A 20,276-nucleotide genomic window follows, 5' to 3' on the forward strand; every position below is an offset into this window, starting at 1 on the left:
GGTGTGCCACAAATATTATATATATTTAAGTTGATAGCCAACGCTGTATGAGCTGGAGCAAGAAATAGATACATTAATTGTACATGACACGCCTTATTACCCACATGGGAATTCAACCATTACAGTGGAATACAACCCCCACTTTATTGTAGTCAAAACGTGGGTTAAATCCACAGACTGAAGGGTTAAATCCCACTCTTGTTCACACACTATGTGCAAAGCCCTTAATTGGACAGAATTGAAACTTTATATCCAACTATGTCAAGCATTGCGCGCACACACACACGCATGCGCGCACACACACACACACACACACACACACACACACACACACACACACACGCACAGAGAGCTAGAGAGAGACAGAGAGAGATATGCGTTCTCATGAAAGAGGGCCACCTGCTGGACCTGATTTTCAGGGAATAGAAACTCAAGGTACGTGTTGTTATGTACATACTTTACTCTAGGCTATAACATCTCGCTGGTCTCTAGAGGTTGTCAATTACACATCTTCATGATCACACATCATCACATGACTTCATTAAAATTACACAAATGTAATTATTATATTATACCTGTCAGTATTTATTTAATATTTAACACATATATCCCATGATGAGAAATAGAAACAGCACATATACTATAAACTACGATATCATGGTGACATACACTCTATATTGTGCTTGTAACTAATTAAGCATTTTTTATTTAAATTAAAAATCACAATTAATGCACACATATATAATTACACAGATATACAATGCGTTACAGATATTTATATTCATACATATTTATGTTATACATATTTATTATATACATATAAATATATTGTAAATACAATTAAATTCAACAAAGTACTATAGACAGACTACAAGTTCTTATAGAATTCCTAAATAAATATTGTGACACTAGCATGGTAATGTCGTTTAGCAAAGTGCTAAAGTGGGGCACACGAGTCAGCGCGTACGGGCTGAGGAGACAAGAAAAGTCTAAAAGATATAAAGCTCGCAGAAAATGGGCGCAGCCTCCAAAAACAAAAGACCCCTCGCTGATCAACAGATCCCCATCTTCCTTTAAATGCCGCCCCCTCCCTCTCCAGCCCCCCTTTCTCTGGTCGAGGTGCATTGTGGGGAAGAAAGTCGTTGCCATTCGACCTCTGCGGGGCCTGCGCGGACGCAGCGAGAACCCTGAAATTCATTATGCGTTTAAAACCTTTATTTATTTCCGCATAACCTACATTCTCTCACCGGGAGGGCCAAAAGCGGAGAAAAGGCAACGACGACGGTCCATCTCTTCCGGAAAATACATCGTTTCTAAATATATTTTGTGTCGGAGGTGGACTACTGTTGAGAAAGTGATTCTAATATATATTAAAGAAAAATGTCCGGTGAGAGAAACCGCAGGTCGCTGGCTTTCCGAGGAGGTGGATTAGCTGGGTTAACGGGTTCCAGCGGTATCGGTGGGGGGAACCGTAACAGCTGGGAGGCCCCGGCCTGTCAAGACCGACATTTTAACGGGAACAGGCCGGATCAAGAGGAGGACAGCGATCTGGGGGCGAAAGGATCATCGCAGAAGAGAGTGGAGGGCGCTGGGTCTGTCAGCGATAGCACGGAACCCGAGGCGGAGGAGGAAGAAGAGGACCCGGAAGAGGGCAGCTCGGCAGCAGGGGACGGCGACGACCGTGTCGGCTCAGTGGAAGCGGAGGACGGGAACAGCTTGACGGAGGGAAACTGTCCCAACGACGCCGACGACGACGGCCGAGAGTCGGGAAGCGGTGCGACTAGTGTGGGCGAGTCGGGCTCCAGGAAATCGGGGGTAGAGATGAGACCGCAGACGCTGCTTCAGAAACACTCGTTATTCCACGCTAAGTGGCTGCAAGAATTCCCATGGCTCAAATTCTGCCAGAAGACGGGACTTATGTCCTGTTCGTGGTGTCACAACATTGCCACTAAAAACAGCGACGAGCTTGTCAAAGGCAGTCGCAACTACAAGCGGGCCTTGCTGCTGAGACATCACCTGTCGTCCGAGCACGGGAGGAACGACCCCACCAAACAGGTAACGTTAGCCTCGTTACCTATAACACGATATACCTGTCACACACGTTTCACAGTCTCTAAGTCTGTTTTTGTTTGTCACTAACAACGACTAGTTTCTACAACTTCTCAAACGTAGCGAGGGGCGAAAATAGGCTTTTACTTAATCTTCACAATCCCTTCTCCTGGCTGATTGGCTAGCATCAGCCGGCTAACCTGAGCTAACGGCTAGCTTAGCCGCTCGTAGCTCTGCTGTAGCCGGAGGTAGGTGAGCAGAGACGGTGTTTGAAAGCTCATAACGAGGCTAACGTCGACTAACTGGTATCGAATGGTGAAAAGACCCAAAACGACTTATCAGCGTGAGTGACACAAATCTCTCCAAATCAGGTGCCGTCCATAATTCAAAGTGTCTGACAACTTATCAGGCACGTTACAAACCTCCTCCAGTGTGACACCTGCTTGCTACCATCACACAGTAGACATGTTCAGAATGAAGCATGCATTGCATGTCACACAACTTTTATTCGATTTGAACTACCTAATAAGTTATAAAGAATAAGAAAAAGTGTAAGTGTTGTGGACTATTTTATTTTAAGATGCACACAATGTAACGAAGTACAGCGAACTCTTTTGTTTCAACTGTCTTGATTGCTAGCTTGCTAGAGGTCACACAATGGCAAGGGCTCGACCCTAGCAGCCTTTGGGGAACCGCACCCCTTCCCTCCCCCTTCCCCCTCCCCTTGGCCTCTCATCATGCCGTCCTCCTGGCTTCAGTCCCGGGTGACCTCTGGCGCATTTCTTCCTCCTCCACCTCCTCCTCCCTTTGGGGGAGCTAAATTAGAGGCATTGTGCTAGAATGACCCCCCAAAATCCATACATGGTGTCACTTGCAGGGCTGGACAAGAGGAGGAGAGTAAATCAAGTTGCCTGGAGCCTTGACAGCTCGCCTGGCCCACATGAATAGACATGAATTAGTGAAATAGATGTCAGTAAATGGAACGACACGGCATCACCTGACCCTGTCATCCACATATTTCTGAATTAATGGAGACTGTTTTCACCCCAAGCTTGAGGTAGGTATAAAGGTATTGACAGTATAAGTATTTTGATTGCTTATAATCCTAAACAACCATGTTGGAACTGTGTCGATTGACGCGCATGAGGTCTTTTTATTGGTTCATTATTTTGATTGCGGTGTCGGCAACATTTCTACAGTACTCCTTCGGAGACCTCGTAAAAACAGGGAGAGCATATTTGCGCTAACAATCTGGTGTCAAAGGGCATTTCTGCCATCAATCCTTATTCAGAAGAGAAAAAGAAAAGCTAGTGTTACTTCTGTCCCTTTGCTCCTTTCCACACACGACCTCCTACCCTGACAATGGTCTGGTCTGTCAGGGGAATTAAGAGCCGGGTGCTATTTGACTCTAATTTGTGAGCGAAGAGGATTGCACTACTACATTTAGTTCCTTCCTTTGCACACGCAATCACTAATCAGAATGACTTAAAGTGATCTAACTTGTGCACATCTCTAATTGGTAAGGAGGGCTGTACGGGTGGATTAGGGGCTTGGTGTGGCTTCTCCTTAGCAACAAGGACCCCAGACACTGAGAGGTTATCCAATCCATGTCCTCGTGTAGAATAGAGCTGGAACAATAAAGGCCCAGTGCTGCGTTATTGGAAATGATTTAATTGACATACTTTTTGATTTCCTCAGATTAGCTTTTTCCTCTCGTGTCTGCCTTTTGACTATAACTGTAATCCTCTTATATGTGCAGTGCTGTTGAAATAATGAGCAGCAGTTTATGTTAAGTGAGGTAGTATTGTGAAGCAGTACATTAAAGGGGAATCATGGTGTTATGAGTCAACGTCTTGTTCTATTCACCCATTCCTGGCGTTAGTCAGGCCTCTGCTGCATTCGTTAAAGCTAACTTGATTAGCTCTAGCATACCAGGGCAGCTGTGGTAAATGTGGGTCTCCTCGGAGAAAGGGGGCCGTTGTCCTTAATTCTCTAGATGCTGTCTTGTGCTCAAATTGTTCCCTCTGCTCACTGGTAAAAGGTTAGGATGAGGCAAAAGTAGACCATTGTTTCCCGTAGATCACATTTGAGATCACATATCTGAGATCTATAGAAGTCAATTTTATTAGTTTTTCCCTTTGTTCACAAATTGGTAAAAGGTTATGTGACAAACCCACATCGGTTGTAACAGAGTAATCCTCAGTATATCAGCACCACACACAGGGGAGAACTCTTATCTACATTTGTTTCATATACAAATACAGGTACATTGCATAGTTATCACTTAAAGCTAATTTCATTTTCAGTTGTCTCTTTATCCAGCCCATAAACTATTTCTTTTACCTTTTTAAAAAAAAAAATAAAATAAATAAAAATCCATCCGAAATACAGACACCTGTTCACCAAACTCCTGCAATATTCAACCCGGTCCATGCAGTTTGACGGCCAAACAAATGTTTTTCAAATACTTTGGATTGTTACAAGTTATTTCACCCCCTCATTTTAGTCAAGACAATCTCACTTATTGTTTAGAGCAAGTCTCCCCGAATGGGGAAATGGGACCCACCCATGGCGTTCTGGTGTCTGCCAGATAGATGGGATGTTTATTGGGGGCCACAGGTCAGGGGAATGGGGTGGGGTGGAGCCAGAGGGAGAATTCTTCTTGTTGAATTCGTCAGTGACTCGACCCTCCCCTTCGCCCCCCCCCCTCCTCCTCCTCCTCCTCCTCCTCCTATCTCTGCCTCTTCTGTCAGAGCATTGTTAGGAGGCCGGGAGACACTCAGTGCAGCCCTCCCACACCTTGGGCCAAACACACACTGCAGTATTGTTCTGGCATCTGGGTACAGACGGTGGGGGGGGGGGTGGTACAGTAGATGTAGGGAGTTAGCGAAGGACCGGTGGATACGGCCTTAGGGCTGGGCTGGTCATGGGACTGGATTGATAGAGGGTGGGGGGTAGACAAGTCAGGGGTTGGAGGCAAATGTGTGTGTGTGTGTGTGTGTGTGTGTGTGTGTGTGTGTGTGTGTGTGTGTGTGTAAAAGAGTAAACAAAAACTGTCTCCAGTGGGTCATTATGTTTCATGGGCACAGTGTTCCGTCAGAGGTGTGTCTGACTGACGCCGGCTCTTCAATAAACTTGACTTTACTGCCATCTTTAGTTTGTTTAATCCACCTGTAAATCAGTTCTTATTGGCTTTTTTTGTTTCCCAGCACCCACTTGCACTCTGATTCTTCCACCCCTACCATCTCTGGCTCAAATAAAAACCCTAGCCACGTCACAACTGGGGGAGGTTGATATTGTCCCCACATTCTCTCACGGCTCAGGCTGGTTTTGCCTCCAGCATCTGCCGTGCAGGGTTGGTCTGCTGGTTCTCTAAGCTCCCAGCTCACACGTGGCACATCTGGAGAAAGGATGATGATGCTGATGAGGCCAGTATGGTGCAACTTATCCAGTACCAGGCTGTCCTAACCTGACTCCAATAAGCGCGCACACACACACACACACACACACACAGAGAAATGCCAGGCAAAGTCTTACCTCTTTGGCCCATTGCCTTGTTATGTGTAATGGATAAAAGCTGTGGGGAGTCAGGAGGTTTGGGGGTGGGATGGGCAGATTTAAATTATAAAATGAGACTACAAATACCAAGTAACTAGGAGTCTGAAAGCACTTGTTTTTTTGCTAAATTCATAACATATTTGCTCTTTTTTTTTCACTGTCTACTGACTGTTTGAAGTTGTTTTCATCTCACGATTCGCCCGGCGAGTAAAAGCTTGTTTGCTCTAAAAACCTCTCAAAAGACGAGAGCGATGGACAAAAGCAAAATCTGCATGTAATCTCACTTGGTAGCGTATCCAGCACCTATTGTTGTGATTGCACTCCTGCCCTTCACCCCGCCAATATATTCCACCACAGCACTCGACATGATGACCATGCCCCTCCAGAGGCTTTGATGTGTATACCATGGAATCATTTTTCTTCTCCCTCCCCATCCTTTTCGCCTCACCCACACACGCACTCCGGCTCCTTTTCTATGCTTGCGAGTGGGAGCTGCTGTGTAATAAGAGAGTGAGTGCTGAAACCCTTTCACAAAGGCCTACAGTGAGTGGACAATGAGCCTCGGGGAGAACACGGGCTATTGTGAAGGCTAAAATGGGGTGACCCAACTCCTCTCTGCTCCACATTTTTCCCTCCGCCCTTCTTCTTGAGGCTCAAGGTCTCTCGCTCTCTCTCTCTCTCAATCTCTGCCTCATGCAATCACTCTCTTCTTTGTGCGTTGAGTTATCACTCTTTTCTCTTTTATTCTCCAACCATTTCTCATCTTCTTTTCACACGTATTTCAATCAACTCTGATTCTGAATTCTACAATTCGGCTCTTTTCTTCTGCTATTTTCTGTCCTCCGTTTTTATTTCGCCCAGCCTGCAAAGTACGTCCACTTTGCCCGCTCTCTATATCTCATCCATTCTGCCCCTGATTTCATCCCATCTCTCCTCATCTCTTCCCTCCAGCTGTGGCAGAGGACGATAAGCCCCCCTATACCCTGTGTGCCCTGGACAAGCACTGCAGTGTGGAGGGAGTAGGGGTGGGGGGGGTGGGGACCTCCAGAGAAATGGATTTAATCTGAATTACTCGAGCTGAAACCCCAGCTGTGTGTACGTGTAGGCAGCTTGGTTTCTGTGTGGTTGTGTGAGTGTGCATGCATGTGTGCGCAGCAGAAATGGTGGTGGGCGGGGGCAAAAATGCAGGGCTCTTTGCAATGTGAATTATTCTGGATTAGGACATCTGCTGTGCAATTCTAAAAATGAGCCCTAGCTGTATGAGGCCACACATGTGTGGGTATGTGTTTTTAAATGTAGAAATATAACCTATAATATAGAGTTCTACTCGTGCAATTTTAGTTTCTTTACTGGGCTGTGTGTTTTGTCAGTGCGTATGCAAGTGTATGCATATTACACATGTAAATGCTCTTCTCTGCTCCGTACCAGGCTGGCCCATTGCCCTGTTAAGGGGGTGCACAGGGAGTGTTCTGTGCTTCTGCCAGTTCCCCTCCCGTCCTACAGCCACGGTGTTTCCTGCTTCGGACATTAGTCGGCCTTCCTCAAGGTCTAATTATTATTACTACATATAGCTTCCAAATGTTAACGAAAGGGGGAATTTCATTGTACAGAAGCTGAATGTGTATTCAAATCTTGAATCTTGCCAAAAATATCTTCTAATCTGGCTTTGGGGGTGATAACCTAAGCCAAATTGGATTGTGAACTCATTAATCATTGTCTAGAGTCTTAAGATTATGCTCCTGGGAAATGAAACAAATTCCTCGCTGTTGCTAAAAAGGAATTAGAATCTTCAAAAGATTTTTCGTGGTCTTGGTGGTGGACACTATGGATATAGCCATAGATGATGTCCCTTGCATTCTGTGTATTTAGATTTTTTTGTCTTTGATACCTGAACAAGAGCAGTTGCAAAGTGGCATCATGTTGAGATTTTGGTAGGACAGCGTGAATGGAATTTAATAGGTTAAAATATTCTACAGTGGGCTTTAGGTTTTCTCTATAAGACATTTTGTCATTTGAGGAGGAGCTGCTGTTGTTTTGAACATTTGATTGACTGAAAATGTTGCCAGTTTTTTAAACATTCTCTGGGGTTGTCTAAATGCATTCTGGAAAAGGAGGAAATCATTAATTAAAAATCTACAGCAAATATATTAATTACATTGTACTAAAACATATATCCCTTTCTATATGTTAATTGTTTTTGTGTTAGCACTTGCAGTTTAAATGTAATGGAGAGAAGGACTTGATTAGGGGGTTAGGTAATACTACCCAGCCTAAAAATAATACGTAACACTCCTTTCATTGCCTCATTCCCACCTCCTCCGTACCAGAAGCCTGTCAAACCTGTTCCACCCTTAGGGCCGTGCACGCCCGGTGCCCCGAGGGTGTTGTGCATATTTTTCACAGAGTTACAAGGAGGGAACATATATTTTTGTGTGTGTAAGTACGTTTTCGGGTACTTTTGCAACGCACATCTTCAATATTATTTCTTCTTCTGTTTCATGTAAAAGGAGACGATGAGGCCCTCGGACAACGGCAGCCCCTCCACTAACTGCTCAGAGGACGACTACCGCCACAAGACCAATGAGAACTCCTACTGTTACCAGCTTCTCCAGGAGCTGGACAAGCAACGCAAAAGTGGCATCCTCTGCGACGTCAACATCGTCGTCTCGGGCCGGGTGTTCCGCGCACACAAGAACATCCTGGTGGCGGGCAGCCGCTACTTCAAAACCCTCTACTGTCTGACCAAGGGCGAGGCCCAGGACCAGGCCACGGTCACGCACCTGGATGTCGCTGCTGTGCAGGGCGTCGCGGTTATCCTCGACTTTCTCTACTCTGGGAATCTTCTGCTCACAAGCCAAAATGCCATAGAGGTGATGTCTGTCGCTAGTTACCTCCAGATGTCGGAGGTTGTACATTCATGCAGGGCTTTTATAAAGGACGCCCTGAACATCAGCATCAAGCAGGAGGCCCCCGATTCAGTGGTGGTGGACTACAACAAGAGGCAGACGGTGTCCAAAGAGGGCCACAGAGGGCTGGACCGGAAGCCAAGCAACTTCTGGGCCACAAGCATCCTGTCGAAGCTGTCGATCAAGGCCAGCAACAATCAAGGAAAGGAAGCGATGGACGAAGAAGACGAAGGTGGCAGGGTGAAGGACGAGAGCAGCGATATAGAGGTGACAATGGTTAGGGGCGAGGGCTGTGCCCTGGTGACCCCCGGAGCCTCTGGTAACTGGACCCACCACCACCACAACGACGACTCGTCCGATTCAGCAGAGACCAATGAAACGCGGTCGGCGAGTGGCCAGGTGTTCGTCTGGAACGAGCCAACCACGGGCGGCGCCGCAGCAGCACCCGCAGCAATAAAGCGAGAAGCACCGGACGCCGCGGCAGGAAGCGGACGGAGGAAAAAACAGACCACCACGAAGCGTTTTGTGTACAACTTTCCACCAGAGCCCGAGGAGGGATTTGACGAGGGGATGTTCATCCAGCCCTCTGCCTCCTACCCCAGAGAGGACTTCTCCTCCCTCTCCGAAAATGCTGGTACGACACACATGTGAACGTCTGAACACGCTTCACACTCTCACACCCCCCCCACCCCAAGTCCTTTCCCTTTATAACATATGAATATCTTTTAACTCATGAAATTCTTATTCCTTTTAGTCACACATGGGAAGAGGCTCCCTTTTTAAGGAAGAGAGGTGCATGCAGAATGTCTGACTTCTAATCCCTTGCATGTGAATCACTCTGTGTGTGTGTGTGTGTGTGTGTGTGTGTGTGTGTGTGTGTGTGTGTGTGTGTGTGTGTGTGTGTGTGTGTGTGTGTGTGTGTGTGTGTGTGTGTGTGTGTGTGTGTGTGTGTGTGTGTGTGTGTGTGAGTGATATGGAAATATAATATTTTCCTACATACGGTACGGAAAGCTCTGCTCAGAAACAATAATCGCGGCCTCTGTATTGCGTGTTGTGCCCCAGCGTAGAGCATTCAGCTGTGGCGTACGGTAGTTATGAACCATAATGCGACGGGCATGAGTTACTTACTGCTGCGTTTTATGTTTGAAAGGCGTGACTGCTCAGCTTTCACCTCAACTCACTACTGTATCTAACTCTGTGCATTGCAATAATGTCTGCAAACCTGGCCTTTTTAGCTACTGCTAGTGGGGGGGGGGACATAATGACCAGTTAGCATCATTAGCTGGATGCCTCTCTGCCTTATGCCCCGCCCTCTCCGCCATCAGTTTAACCTCTAAACACTGAGATTACTGCGACATTCAGTTTCGTCTCATTCCGACGTTTACTTGAAGCTAAATTAAAACACAAACTGAGACCCTGTTTTTATGGCTGCACCAGTATTTGATATTTTGGCAAAAACTGCGTATTTACAATTGTTAAATATATTTGAACAATGCCTGTCCCCACATCATGCATTTGTAACGAACTACCCACCGGGGGGTCAGTGGGGCTGAAGAGGATCACCCTGATCGGTCACGTGGCTCCAGTATTTGATCCTCTTTTTGTCGTCTTCCAGCCTCTAACGTTTTGCCGAATTTTAATCCAGCACTGGACAGTCGCACCTTTTGATACTTGGTGGCAGCGTTGCCTCATTTAAATGAGTGATCGGTCACCATATAGTGACGTATCTAATCACGTCACACGCATGTTCACAGATTTGATGCTAATACAAGCTAAGCTGTGGGAGCACGTGGATTAAATTATTGATCACGCTGCAAAAAGCATGGATTTTACACTTAATAGGATGTGTGCGTATAACTAGCTTTAAACCTGCTGTGCACAGCCAAGAAGAGAGTCCCTCCTGCATGATCTCCACTAATCACTCCAGATGGTGGGAGCAGGGGGGGGGGCTAACAAGAATCACTCCCACCTGGAGTGCTTTGTGTGTCCACAGCGATGCTGAGACTTGTTCTGAAGAAAAGACGAGACGTTTTAAATGGTTAAGCCCAAATCAATGGTCCTGAAGCTATTTAGTGGTTCACGTCGGTATCCTAAAAGTACACGCAGTATGCTGCGGTTGGCAAAAAACTTCAATCAATTAATGTTTAAATCTTGCTTGATACAACTTTCCTCTTCTCCCTTTCCCTTCACTTGTTCGATACCTTGCACTTCCTGTCCTGTAATCTAGCCACATCGCTCCCTCCATCCCATCCACATACATACAGTGAGGCGCTCTTAGTAATCTCTTCTCTCAGCTCCAGCTAGCTCCTTCTGTTGGCCCCATTAAGCGGGGCACTCCATGTAACCGTAATGATATCACATATTAAGTGGAGTGGTATGGACGGGGGGGAGGGAGGGTTTTGAGGCACAGAGAGAGAGACACACACAGAGAGAGAGAGAGAGAGAACTTCATTTTTGTGTGTGCGAGAGAGAGAGAGAGAGAGAGAAGCCGTCTCTAATAAGGAAAATGAAGAAAGCAGGGGAACATTTCTTCCCCACAGGCCTCCCTAAATGCACTTGAATGCTCTTAGTGCCTCCGGCTCCTCCTATGGCTCTGTATTAATGTGTGCACAAAGTGATCCAGGGTGTTGTAATAGCCTGGAGAGGCGCTCGGTTAGTTTGTCTGCAGGGCGTGCTAACTCTCCCGACCTTCCCCTCGTCAAGGAGCTGTGTTGTTTAGCTCCGTGTCTCTACTTAATGTACACCAAGTTTCCAAATGAAGATATGGTTCAGACTTCAAGTAGGCCGTTAGTCACAGTAAAAGGTTTCTAGGAAACTGTTTACCCTGAAATGATAGTCCTGTGCTCAACAATCCATTCATTCACTCTCACAGTGTAGTGTCAACAGTTTAAATATAGATCTGTGAATACTTAGCCTCTGTAAGGGCATACAATTGTAAAAAAGTCTCTCTCTCTATTGTTTAAAATGTGTGAGAGGTGATGAATTTGAGGCAGAAATAGGCAACACAATATCCATTTTTTAGCCACTAATAATGAATAATTGGCGTAGCAGAAGTTGTGTTCATTTCTGTGGGTTGTTTATCAGTGACCTCATACTGCGTATATGATTTGTTTAATACGTTTCCCTCTGTCCATCTGTTAAGACAAAGTGAGACAGACGGAGGCCAAACGGAACATTTCTGAGGACATAAAGTCAGCTCTCTGCCTCGAGTCCATCACTTTTTAAATCTGAAGACATTTTTTAGCCAAGCATTTTCATTGACATAGTTGTTTGCTTGTTATCTATAGTAACGTCTCCGTGGATTATGTGAAAGCTGCTTAATATCAAATTTAAGTATTCCGATTTTTCTCCACACAGCAAAAGCTTTGTAGCCCTGCCATCATGTTTTAGGACTTCTTTACTTTGCAAGAAGTGGGACTCAGTGGTGTGTGTGTAATGTTCTGGGTAGAAAGCAGCTGTGTCATGGAGTCTACTGTACATATATCATCAGAGCACCCAACTATTAATGCACATTTTTTTCACTTCTGGAACGTACAGGAAAAGATGTTAAAGTACCATTTATGGCCCTTGAGTCATTTGCCAAAAGCGTTCAGTTTGTTCCCACAGCCTCTCGTCTCATGCTGCACACGGTGCTCATTTGTTGCGACTCTCTTTGGATATGTGTGTCACGTGACGTCTAAAATGTTAGTTAGGCCTTCCCAAAATATTGCTTCACAATGCAAAAAAGAAAAATGTAAATGTCTGCTGAGGGTTATTAGATTATTCTATAACACACGGTCATGCAGGAGACACTAGAAAGGGCACCAAAACCTCCTCCTCTGGCTGTGAGACGCTCGCTCTAGAACTAGACGGCCCTCTTGCCCGATTAGTCGTAGCCGGCTTGCATATTTCTGTCCGAGCCTGTGAGCGGTCGTCCACCAGTATGAGCTGTCCCAGTTTCCCACAGTGATGTCACTCGTTTGGGTTTCATTTTGCTTCCGTTTGATCGGTGCTGTCATGCTCCGAGGATGGAAACGTAGTAGCCCAAATGGTGGTATTCTAAGACGGGGAATAGCAGAAAACCTTCATATTTTAGAGGTTTTATATATATATTTATCTCCTTTTGCTGGAAAAACTGTCTGAAACAATTGAAGGTAGTTTACAGAGTGACAGGAATGCTCCTCTGTGTCGTGTGGAAAATAACATTTGAAAGTGAAGGCTGGTTTCCACGATATAAGTCCTTTGCCATCGCTGTCTACTGTAACCACGCTGAGCCCACAGTCAACACGCCGTGGCCAATAAATTCTTGGGTCTTCTCCAAACTACACTGTCGGATTGTTTGAAAGGGTGCGTGCTACACACGGAGCAGGTGAATAGACATTTGCATACACACTAGTCTCTGTCGAAGTGTGCACACCCACGCACAACAACCTCCCCGATCCCTTCGAGGTGCAAAGCCGCCATGGGCAGTCCCTTCACTCCCTAATCCACTCTAATGCACTGGGGCTGTCCTCACTATTCCAAATATTGACCCAGGGAGAATGGACACACACACACACACACACACACACACACACACACACACACACACACACACACACACACACACACACACACACACACACACACACACACACACACACACACTCTCACAGGGGCGTGTCTTTAATGGGCTCTAAGCGCTGATGCTGGAAGAACCGGACACACACACACACACAGGTGCTCCCACACAAGTGCTTACAAAAGCTGAGTGTAAGCTGAGCCGGAGTGAGGGCTCTACTCTAATTAACCCCCTCTCTGCTGGAGCCCTGGTTACACCATAGTTTGTTGCCCCGGCCTGGGGAACACACCGCTTTACATATAGTAGGGACCCCTGCGTGTGTGTGTTTGCCTATGTTGTTAACTGAAACTTCCATTGTTCCATGTGGGGGGTGGTTAGTTGTGTACACAGGGCGTTGTGAGGTGTGCCCCCCTCCCCCCCTCCCCTCAGGTTCTCAACCACCTCTCATCTCTTTCTCCCTCTCGCTTCTCTCCTCCCCCTCCCCCTCCCCCTTTCCCAGAGCTGGCCAATCAGATCCAGTATAGCATCATCCAGCAAGGGGAGTCCTGGGAGAATGGTAAGAAGCCGCCCTCTCCAGACTAACGCTGCTTCAATGAAACTGGAAATCTTTTAACTAAAATGCATCTTCTCCAATGAGTGTGGGCAGTCCAGTCTGTAGTTCTCCTTGAATACGACAGCAGACAGACGCACTATTTCTGTTTTACGGGTTGTGGTTATAAATGCATAATGGACCTGCATGACCCTGCTGCACTACATGATCGTGCTATCCTCATGTCAGTCTATTTACAATATATAGAAAATGAGTGGTCGAAGTCGATTGTATTCATATAGGCCACAAATCATAGATTTGATTAATGTGGATGACGAGGAAGCCAGTGTGTCTCAGAAGTCAGAAGTCATAGTAGTCACTACTACACACTAATTATAAGTATGTATGTTAGTATGCAGAGTGTCAAAATGAAGAATACTCAAAATTGACAGCATGAAACAGAAAAAACACCAGATTTATTTTTATTTTTTTTGACATTACTTTCCCACAATTCATTGCACAAAGGCAACGCAGTAGCTTCTCACACCTGGAAAAATGTGGACCTGATTGTTGATGGTGGTAAAACAGCTTTGGGGCTCAGAATGGTCCTCAAGGTTGTATCTAAAACTATATCATTATAGTATATTAAAAAAATACCTTTTTGTTTATTTTTTTAAATAAATATTTTGTTCAAATTCAGAACCGCTCAAGACATTTTTTGTCCGCTCTGTATTTATAAAGCCAGATAGTGAAAATACGATTTCATCCTAAAGCCTAAGTGAACATCTTGAACGTCCATAAGGTGTAACACACACACACACACACACACACACACACACACACACACACACACACACACACACACACACACACACACACACACACACACACACACACACACACACACACACACACACACACACACACACACACACACACACACACACACACACACACACACAGAGGATATACACAGGTGACCTGCTTCTCATCAACCCTTCCTCCTCACTACTCCCCTTAGCAACCTGCCGTAACAACTCCTCTGTTGTGTGCACCCTCGCTCAAACAAAAGGCTCGGCCTTGTCTCTCCCCCCACACTCAACACTGAAGACCATCCACTCTGTTTGGAGTCTTTTCAAAATCAATACATTGCTTGTTTATTTGGAAACCCAGCTGTCCTCAGTAGCTTCTTGGCACAAACGTCCAGAGAGGGTTAATGGAGACGGTGCTGGTGTGAGGACGTCTTGATTTATTTCAGTGATACTCTGAAATAAAGAAACGTGATCATCCCCTCGTTAAGTCGTGTAGTGGTCAGTAATGATGGATGATGCAGGAAGGTGCTGTAGACTGACAGTATTGGGTAATTACCTGCACTGTGGTTCATGTAAAGTTTAATTTAATGAGGTTGAGTCCTCACATTATTAGTTTTACCTCCTTTTTATAAAAAGCGTTCTAGCTGCAGTCACAACCGTTACATTGGCGATGCTGATTTCTCAACTTATCTTCGTCGTAGTACGGCGGCAGATCCATGTTGTCGTCACACTCGCTGCGCGTATAAACCCGGAGTCGACTGGTAGACCCCTTTGGAAACAGGCACACAGCTGATTGGGGAGTTTACGTAGCTGTCGCAGTGATCACTGAAACAAACTCTGACTAAAGGGTTTTACGAGATTCATCAGCTTGTGGTGTGTTATTCTCTCTCTAATGGCTACTGCGATCTAACTCTGTGATTTGATAAACAGGATATTGGTCCTCTCTCATTAGAGGATCTATAGATCCAAATGAATGATCAATGTCTTCTCCGATTTCCAATTTCTTCTTCCAGTCCAATTGAAACTCAAAGAACAAACCATGCTTTTTTTTTTTTTAAATCTGTAATTCTACGATAAACTAAAACATGTTACTAAATCACTGCTTCTGCATGTTTTTCTCTTTTACCTCTAACCAGGTGAGTCCGCACACCTAGCCCTCAATAAGCTCAAGTGCCCGCACTGTAACTACATCGCCAAGCACCGGCGCACGCTCAAGAGGCACCTGATCATCCACTCGGGCGTGCGCTCCTTCAGCTGCGACATCTGTGGCAAGCTGTTCACCCGCCGCGAGCACGTAAAGAGACATTCCCTGGTGAGTCCCCCTTTTAGACCAACCACGTGATGTGCATCCACCATCTTGTGCCCGCCTCACCCCGGGAAGAGTAGCTCCTGTGGCAGTGCAGTAGCTAATGGGGATCTGAATAAATAAACTAACTCCTGCCTTTGCACTCCACCTCATGGTTTGTGTCTGGGAGCTTTTTGCTCGGGAGAGGGAGTGAAGGTAGTTTTAAAAGCAGGAATTTATGGCTATGATATCTAATTTTTTAATGTATGTAGTATCTCAGGCTACATCCACACTGATAGGTTTCCATTTTAAAAGACCGTCAATAGTCATGTGATATTGCTTTTCAGGCGCGCTAGTATACGACGCTGAAACCCCGGTTTTAAAAGGAAACGGAGTAGTGTGGCTGTAGCCTCAGAGTCTTTCACAAAGTGGTACAAAACAAATGGATTAGAAATCAAGAGGTGTCAGCAAAGTGTCTCCTCCTTCCACTCTATGCTAAGCTAAGCTAACTCTCTGCCAGTGGTAGCTTCACATTTTGTGTACAGGAGTATACATTTTCTCATCGAACTCAGCAAGACAGCATTTAAGCGTATTTCCCCAAAAAACGTCTGTCAATGTGACTTCAACTTGTGATTTAAAGGAATAGTTGAAGGGATTAGTGGACCCAAACTTCAAAAGGCAACCCACCTGACTCCCCGTCTCTCTTACAGGTGCACAAGAAGGACAAAAAGTACAAGTGCATGGTGTGCAAGAAGATCTTCATGCTTGCAGCCAGCGTCGGGATCCGTCACGGCTCGCGGCGCTACGGTGTGTGTGCGGACTGCGCTGACTCGCACCAGGCCACTCAGGAGGGCCTGGAGGGCATGGAGTTCCCTCGCGACGAAGACTTCGAGGGCGAGGAAGGGGACGACCTGGATGGGGAGGAGCCTACCGACAACGACCAATCAAATTGGGGTGAGGGCAACGCTGGTGCTGCCCCGGACGAGGACTAAGAATTTTAACAAGCTTGAGAAACGAAACAAACAAAAAAAAGTTGATGTTTAATATATATGTATACGAAAACTAGCTGGTAAACAATCAACTCCAAAGTGCTATCAAACCTCGAGGTTACTTAATTGTGCAAGTATATGACAAAGAGATGGATTTAAAAAAACAAAAAAAGCTTTCGTAGTGGGAACTCCAAGATGTACAGATTTTATTATTGTTAAATGTGTCCAACTCTGGGCCCAGAGCCCACGAAAGAACGATTCTATCGACGAATAATATGATAAATCAGGTTTTTGGTGATGTATTTTTATTTCCTGTTTTTCGGGGGCAGGGGGGCGGGGGGGAGAGTTGGGCAGGGTGATGTAGTTTTTGAGTTGGGGTAGGCCAATCAATCTAAAAAAAAAAAAAGCGAAATGTTAATTATTTAATTTATGAAGAGAGGTTATTATGGTCTTATCGATTATTTTTTTTTTTTTGGTCGTTTTTGTCTGCGAGCAGAGGCGCTTTCTGCACAATCTGAAAGTATACTGCTTTGTGCTTGTAGAAGTACACAGAAGAAGAGCATTATTGTCCACAGGAAGATTTTTAACTTGCTCTGTAGAACTTGTTTAGAAGCGCTAAATATTATTATATTATATTCTTTTCAAATTTTATTTTTTTCTTTCCCTGTACGAATCTTGGAACCAAAAAAATCTGTTTTGCGACTCTAAAGTATCACAGCCATATTTATGATTAATTTAAGAGGGCTGTGGTATTGTGCCAAACAGACCGCACACCAAGATTTAGCAGGAAGCAAAAACTACTGAATACGCTTAGAAAAAATATAAGAGAGACAACGTGAGGTTTTTTTGTTAAGCGGGAAAAAAGATGAATTAAAAAAAAAAAAAAAAGCGAAAGTACAAGGGGAAATGTTATTGCTAGCTTTATACAAATCACGGCGTCACAGTAACACTTTATTATTATTATTATTATTATTAAACAAAAGCATTTGACTTTCACTTAAAGCTTGAATTTTGCCAAATGACGAAACGTTTGGTGCTGTAATGCTTGTCGCAGAATACTGGACCTACAGGCTATATATGATGTTTATAATCATAAAGCTTAAACTGACTCAGTTATACATATGTAATCAGCTTAAACTATAGAACACTGTTGTGCTACGGCGACTATCAGGTATGCTTTGCCATTGTTTTGAAGCTTTTTATTTTATTGAATGCACACACACACACACACACACACACACGCATACCATTTTGTAGAACTACCGGCAGTACTTGTAATTGATATTTCGAGGACCTAAGACGACATCAATACCTGTATACGTTTGTTTATATTTGGTACTGAGTTATAAAGTAAATACATTATATAAATATATATTTTGAATCACTTGAACGTTGGGAAGAAAGTCATGATGTGTGATTTTAAAGTCTGACAGAACTCCATTTTCCATGTGTAAAAGTTAAAAACAATGTCACCGGTTTGATTTGATGTAAGTTTGTTTCCGTTTCTTTCGGTCTGCCAGGTAGAAAAACTCTTTGTTCCACAGAAAGTGAAGCTCTATGGCGCCTCATAGACATGCACTTACTTTTGTGTTCATGAAAATCTTTTTTTTTTTTTTTTTTTTTATGTTTCTTCGCTTCCCCAAAAAGCGGGTCTGAATGGAACTATATAAACTGTTGTGTCTTTCTTCCAATGCGCAACTTTTTTTTTTATTAGACTTTTTGTTATTTAATATTATATATTGACTCCAAAATGCAATCAAGACTGTTAATTTCTATTTGTCCAACCAAAATTGTTGTTTTTAATTATTGTTGTATGAGAAAAGCCAGGTGAAAACTTGCGTAGTGTAGAGAATCCTTGCTCGTGTCTGTAATTTGTTGAGATTTTTTAAATGTTTTTATGCTACAGAATCATTCACTTTACCCTGGATACATATTTTTGTTTAATTTTGTCCATTTTTTCCACAGATGTTTCCTTTTCTCCTTTTGTTATTTCATTAAGCACATATTTTCTAAAGAAACACGGATTGTTTGCGGGTTGAAACCTTGGAACAGCAGTATCTGTTCATATGCAGTGGAATATACAGTATATAGTGACGTGCTAATGATGCAGAAGATGTGTAACCTCCCTTTACTCTCAGTGGAAGAAGATATATTTTAAGTCGTAGAGATATTCATCCTCTTCCTGTCACTTTTACCTTCAAATCACTGTGGGAGGGGTTATGTTACGGATAGATATATATATCTATATATGTGGAGATTATATGAGATAAATATATATATAAATATATATATATATATATGAAGAATATATTATTTAACCAGTGGATTTACTTAATGGATCACATTAACGGTCAGCTCCAAACCTACTGACCTGGTGGTTTATTTCCGTGAGCTTTATCCTTCCTCTCTGTCTCTCTGTTCACGCTGTGTGCTTGCTCATTACACCATCCTGTTGTCTTGTTTGTTCTTTTGATACTATACCATCCTACTGATTTTACTGTAATGAATGAAACTCAAAACTATGATGTATCATTTCAGATTTTATGCTGTATTTGTTATATGGACAAAAACAAAAAAAAAAACACAACGCAAAAAACGAAGCAAAAACACTACAGATTTAAAAGCAGAGGTTTTTTTTCCCCAGCTGTATTTTTTTACGCTGTTGCAAAAGGTTGTATTTTTCAATTTCTCTCGAACTTTAACAGTGATGCAAAACTTGGGCCGCGCCTCAGTGCCCTCCGAACACAAAGCAAATTCAGGTTACTCTTTTTACGTTTTTATCAAAGGTTTTCAAAGATGGAACTACATTCTCCTTTTTTCTGTCTGAATTGTACTACTGTTCCTCTCTATACTACATTTTAAGAATAAAACTTTGATATTGCTTTAACCTTTTTGTCCACTTATTTCCTTGCAGTGCTTTATTTCCTTTGCTCATCCGATGATGGTCAGAACAAGCCTTTCTCTCTGCATATCTATTTAACACTCAAAGCAGCAAACCTTTTCTTTACAAAACCACCCAAAGACATGCAGCTCAGACTATGAACCAGTTTTTTTATGTATAAAACCAAATATCGCCAGTGCAGTTGACCAAATATTGCTTTGAGTTAATGGATTACGATACTTTCAGTTGATCAATTCAATTTTGTGAGTCCTTATGCAAAATATTTGAGCCAACTGTCAAAACATTTCAGTAGTTTTATATTGTCATAAAAGGTTTTCATTTTTTAAATGACTACACTTGCACAAACAACTACCAATTTAGTCAACAGTTACAACTCATGCGCTATATTATCATTTTTCAAACACTACAGAGAGCAAAATTAACTTCTGCATTAGCTGCTGTGATTATGTGAATATAAATATATAAGAAAAAGAGATCAAACAGCCTCTGATGTTTCTCCGTTCCATCACTTAATCAGATTAAATCAGATTTTCTCTCTAGCTAGTCCTGCAGAGAAATGCGTTCTCTGTTAATGTCTGGATGATGTTATAATAGAAAGGTTTTAGAGGACCATGAACCCACTCCTCCCTCTAAAGGCCAAAGTGCTGCCATCTGCTGCTAAGACTCAGAACTAAACCCTCATTTGGCTTTTTGTCTGTGCCGACAC

At 43.8% G+C, this 20,276-nt stretch overlaps 1 protein-coding gene across 1 annotated transcript; it reads left to right on the plus strand.

The window, feature by feature from the left end:
* Positions 1-1,177: 1,177 nt before the first annotated feature.
* zbtb10 (zinc finger and BTB domain containing 10) lies at positions 1,178-19,549 on the plus strand. The gene is made up of 5 exons (XM_079175564.1): positions 1,178-2,055; positions 8,115-9,147; positions 13,553-13,609; positions 15,531-15,706; positions 16,390-19,549. The coding sequence occupies exons 1-5, from the start codon at positions 1,381-1,383 to the stop codon at positions 16,669-16,671; spliced, it is 2,223 nt and encodes a 740-aa protein (XP_079031690.1). The 5' UTR covers positions 1,178-1,380; the 3' UTR covers positions 16,672-19,549.
* Positions 19,550-20,276: the final 727 nt, after the last annotated feature.

Source organism: Pholis gunnellus (genome assembly GCF_910591455.1).
Source record: "Pholis gunnellus genome assembly, chromosome: 16".
Classification (NCBI taxonomy): Eukaryota; Metazoa; Chordata; class Actinopteri; order Perciformes; family Pholidae; genus Pholis; species Pholis gunnellus.